This window comes from Nicotiana attenuata, unplaced genomic scaffold (genome assembly GCF_001879085.1).
Source record: "Nicotiana attenuata strain UT unplaced genomic scaffold, NIATTr2, whole genome shotgun sequence".
NCBI classification, from domain to species: domain Eukaryota; kingdom Viridiplantae; phylum Streptophyta; class Magnoliopsida; order Solanales; family Solanaceae; genus Nicotiana; species Nicotiana attenuata.
This window is the reverse complement of record NW_017670329.1, coordinates 488,965-492,670: the sequence shown is the minus strand read 5'-3', so window position 1 is coordinate 492,670 and position 3,706 is coordinate 488,965. Positions and strand designations below refer to the sequence as shown.

The 3,706-nt window shown below is 47.6% G+C and overlaps 1 protein-coding gene across 1 annotated transcript; it reads left to right on the top strand.

The window, feature by feature from the left end:
• The first annotated feature begins 314 nt into the window (after nucleotides 1-314).
• On the top strand, nucleotides 315-3,435 carry LOC109237939. Its single transcript, XM_019404337.1, has 5 exons — nucleotides 315-594; nucleotides 2,204-2,370; nucleotides 2,875-3,045; nucleotides 3,115-3,240; nucleotides 3,334-3,435. Exons 1-5 carry the CDS (start codon nucleotides 315-317, stop codon nucleotides 3,433-3,435), a joined length of 846 nt encoding a protein of 281 aa, XP_019259882.1.
• Nucleotides 3,436-3,706: the final 271 nt, after the last annotated feature.

Here is a 3,706-nt window from a genome sequence, read left to right as displayed (position 1 = left end):
TGAACTTGGCAAATATTGCTAGATCAGGATCATCATAGTCAGATTCATCATCCTCAGATGCTTTAAGAACTAAGGCCTTATCCTTCTTTGGTTCTTTCTTGCAGTTCTATCTTTCTCATTTCATGAATTTTTAATTTTCCAACCAACTCATCAGGTGAGATTTTGTCCAATTCCTTGGCTTCCTGGATTGCAGTGACTTTTGATTCCCCATGAAGCTAGAAGGATTATTAGAACTTTGCTAACCAACTCTTCTGAGATAAACACCTTTCCAAGTGATTTCAATTTATTGGTTATTATAGTGAGCTACATTATCTATGGCCAAGTCTGAGGCTGACAAACATACGTCCTCATACAAGAGAGATGCCGCTACCGCAAACGATCGAGCCAGAGAGATATCCAAGAAGGCCGAGCGGAAGCTGGCTCGGGCCGTTGCTTATGCTCATTTGCAAGCTAGGAGGCAGACCTTCGAGGAAGCAAGCGCCAAAGGTGTCGATCTCTTTGCTGAGATTGAGAAAGCCAGAGCCTTGGAGGAAGAATCAGCACCTTCAACTACTTTGGACGAGGGTTCCGGAAGTGATTTAGACAGTAGTGAGGGTGAAGAATAGACTCGGGTCGTCATCTCTGCTTCTCCGTTTCTTTCTTTTTGTATATGGATTCCTCGGGAGGGGGGGGGGGGGGGGTCTTTGTAAAGACACCCTTTGTAAATGTATTTTTGGGAATGCAAAAAGATTCCTTTGCTTCAAGTCTTCAAACTTTATTTTTCACTACTTATGCAAAGTTAATTTTTGAATTTTGATGTCGGCTCTTTGGAGCCCATACTTGGAGTAACCGAGACCCTCGAGATCGGGCACCATCTCGAGGCTAGGTTGATAGATCTTTTGGAGTCCATACTTGTAATAGCAGAGATCCTCGAGATTGGGCACTATCTCGAGACTAGAGTGATGTGGGGATCTCGTTAGCTCTCGAGAGCTGTATGATAGTGTCATTCATATGACATGATCGCGAAGTGACCGAGGTGGTCCCACTGTTACACTTCCCCAAAAGTGGTAATGGCATGGTCAGAATTAATTGGCCTTTAGAATAGGCGAACAGTTGCCGCTTGCTCTATATATGTATTTTCTTTCTTATTATTTGAGGATTCCGCTACTTTGAGCAACTATCCTTTTTATAGAGCTCTCCTTCCTTGCGTCAGTTCTTTCACCATTTTAACTTAAAGCATTCGCCTAAGTTTCCATTTCCCTTTTCTTGTTTCACCATAGTTATGGCTGCTATGCCCAAATCCGTTCACTAAGAAGAGGAGAGTTCTGCCTCTGCTTCCCGCTCGGTCGGTGGTACATTGCCGGCGTCCGGTGATCTAGCCTCGAGATGCTATGTCTCGAGGAGGGAATTTACGTTAGAGAGACCTCCCAATGTTCAGGGCCATCGAGAGCATGCATCGAGGTTCATCTTATCAATAGGAGAGGAACACCTCGAGGCAGTTAGGAAAGACTGCGGATGGGGAGAAAAGGTGCTAGTGCAGGTACCTTCCCTAGAAGAGAATATCATGGCTCATGTAGAGGGGTTTTTGAACGTATACACGTACCCCTTTTCATTGGGCCCTCTCGATAGAGTCGTGCTCGAGTTTTGTAGAAGATATCGGGTTACCTTGGCACAGGTTCACCCGTCGTTTTGGAGGATAGTGTTGATGATAAGGTTCTTTGCAGAGAAATTGGGGCCCGAGTTCACCCTCAGCCATCTTATTAGATTGTACCGGCCCTTGCATTACCGAGGCCTGATTACTCTACGACGTCGATCCACCTGGCCCTTTGTTATTAGTAATGAAGAAGACGGGGACCGAGGGTGGATGAGTCGATTTGTCCGAGTGCGTACTGTTGACATTATCTCCATAGAGTTCCTTCCATTCCTTGAGTAATGGAATTTCACACGTAACAGGTACACTCGTGCTTTTATCATTTTGTTCATAGTGGAGGCAGACTCCGTAAAGGGTTTTCTTTCCCTTTCCGCAGCAATCCTGTGGTTGCCATACGAGGTCCCAGATCTGGCGGATTGGACTCGGAAACTGGCAGCTTGCTCGACCTACGATGAGCGTAAGTGGCGAGACCTGTCGAAGGGTAGATGGGAGGCAAAACACCACGGTGAGTACCGTATGATTCTTTTCTTTAAGGAATATTTCCCTTTGTGTTTCCTAACTTCATTACTGCAGGCATTGGAGAATTTTCCGAGATGAGACCATGCCCTCTCGGAGAGGAGGGAGGATCATCGGCTTCGGGGCCGAAGAATGATAACAAGCGTAAGGAGTCCTCGGTGGGCGAGGAGATTTATTGTGAGGCAGGGTCTGTTTGGAGGTGTAAAGGAGATGCAACCGTTGAGGTAGACTATGTACCTATCGGCCGTCGTGCGAACATTGGTGCAACAGAAGGGAGCGGCCACACATCGACGACTTGAGCCAAGAGATCTCTCGGGGCAGCCGAGCATACAATACCCGAGGTTTCCAGCCTCGGGGGAGTGGCTCCTTTTTTGCCACTATTTGCTTCCCTGGTCGAAGGTACTTCCAGGGACAAGTATCTTTCGCCGCTATCTTCTTTTCCCGTCGAAGGCACTTTGAGGGATACAGATTTTCTGCCTCCATCTTCTTCTCCCGTCGAAGGTACTTAGAGGGATGTTCCAGGCTAGGGGCCACCTAAATCAAGCGGGGTTTCGAGCGATCATATCCCCACCGAGAGCGGTTCAATTGGGGCTGATGAGACCAGGCCATTAGATGTACGCTCAACTTTTGAGGAGGCCCAGCGGCTCTGTTCTGTGGTGAGTTTTGGTTGACTTTGCTGGTTTTTCAGCTTTGCATTTTCATATTGTTACTGAGCTTCTTTTTCATAGGCCTTTGACAAGCTCAAGTCCAAGCTGCTCCGCTGCGAAGCCAGGTTGCGGAAAGCTTTGGACGGGGAGAAATCCCTCAGGCTTCTTTGCGATAAAAGGGCAAGGGAGTTGATACACCTTCGATACGAGATGAATCGGAGCCAGAACTACAAAGGTTGCCTCGAGAGACAGGTAACCTTCATTTCGAGGGCATGCATGCTTCTTCTTCTATCTTCAGAGATTAATATTTTGATACTTCAGTTTCAGAGAAAGACGAAGGACCTGGAACGCCTTTGGGGCAGAGCTAGTCAGGCCAAGTATGAGTGTAATGAGCTAAAGGCTCAGATATATGCCCAAGTTGCGGGCAAGAAGAATGCTTTGGCCAAGGCTTCTGCCCTCGAGGTGCAACTCCGGAATGCTCGTGAGAACAGCTCAGCCTAGACGAGTAGGATTTTAAGGCTCGAGTCTGACCTTTTGAAGATGAAGGTCGAGGTCGTGGACGCCTGGGCTGAAGCTGAAGAGATTCGAGCTAAGGCTGATAAGAAAGTGGCTGTCTATTTAAAAGAAGCTGCCGACGCTTAAGCTGAGTTGAGAGGGGCTTCTGATCGGGAGAGTAGAAGAAATGAATATGCCCGGTGCAGATCTCGGAGGGAAACCCTTGAGGAGATCCACGCTAGGGGCTTTGATCTCTCGGAAGAGATAGAGCAGGCCAAGGCGGATGAATACGACGCCAAGTTCCTCGTGTACGATGTCGAAGATAATGAGGAAGAGGCCGATGAAGCCGTAGTCCCTGAGGGGAAAGTAGACTAGGCTTTTCCTTTCTGATTCCGCATACAATGCTCTTAGAAATTGT

Coding starts and splice junctions, on each gene's coding strand:
- LOC109237939 (XM_019404337.1), top strand. CDS start 315: ATGGCCAAGTCTGAGGCTGACAAACATACGTCCTCATACAAGAGAGAT. Junction 2,371..2,874: donor AAGGAGATGCAACCGTTGAG/GTAGACTATGTA, acceptor TCTTTTTCATAG/GCCTTTGACAAGCTCAAGTC. Junction 3,241..3,333: donor AGAAGAATGCTTTGGCCAAG/GCTTCTGCCCTC, acceptor GACCTTTTGAAG/ATGAAGGTCGAGGTCGTGGA.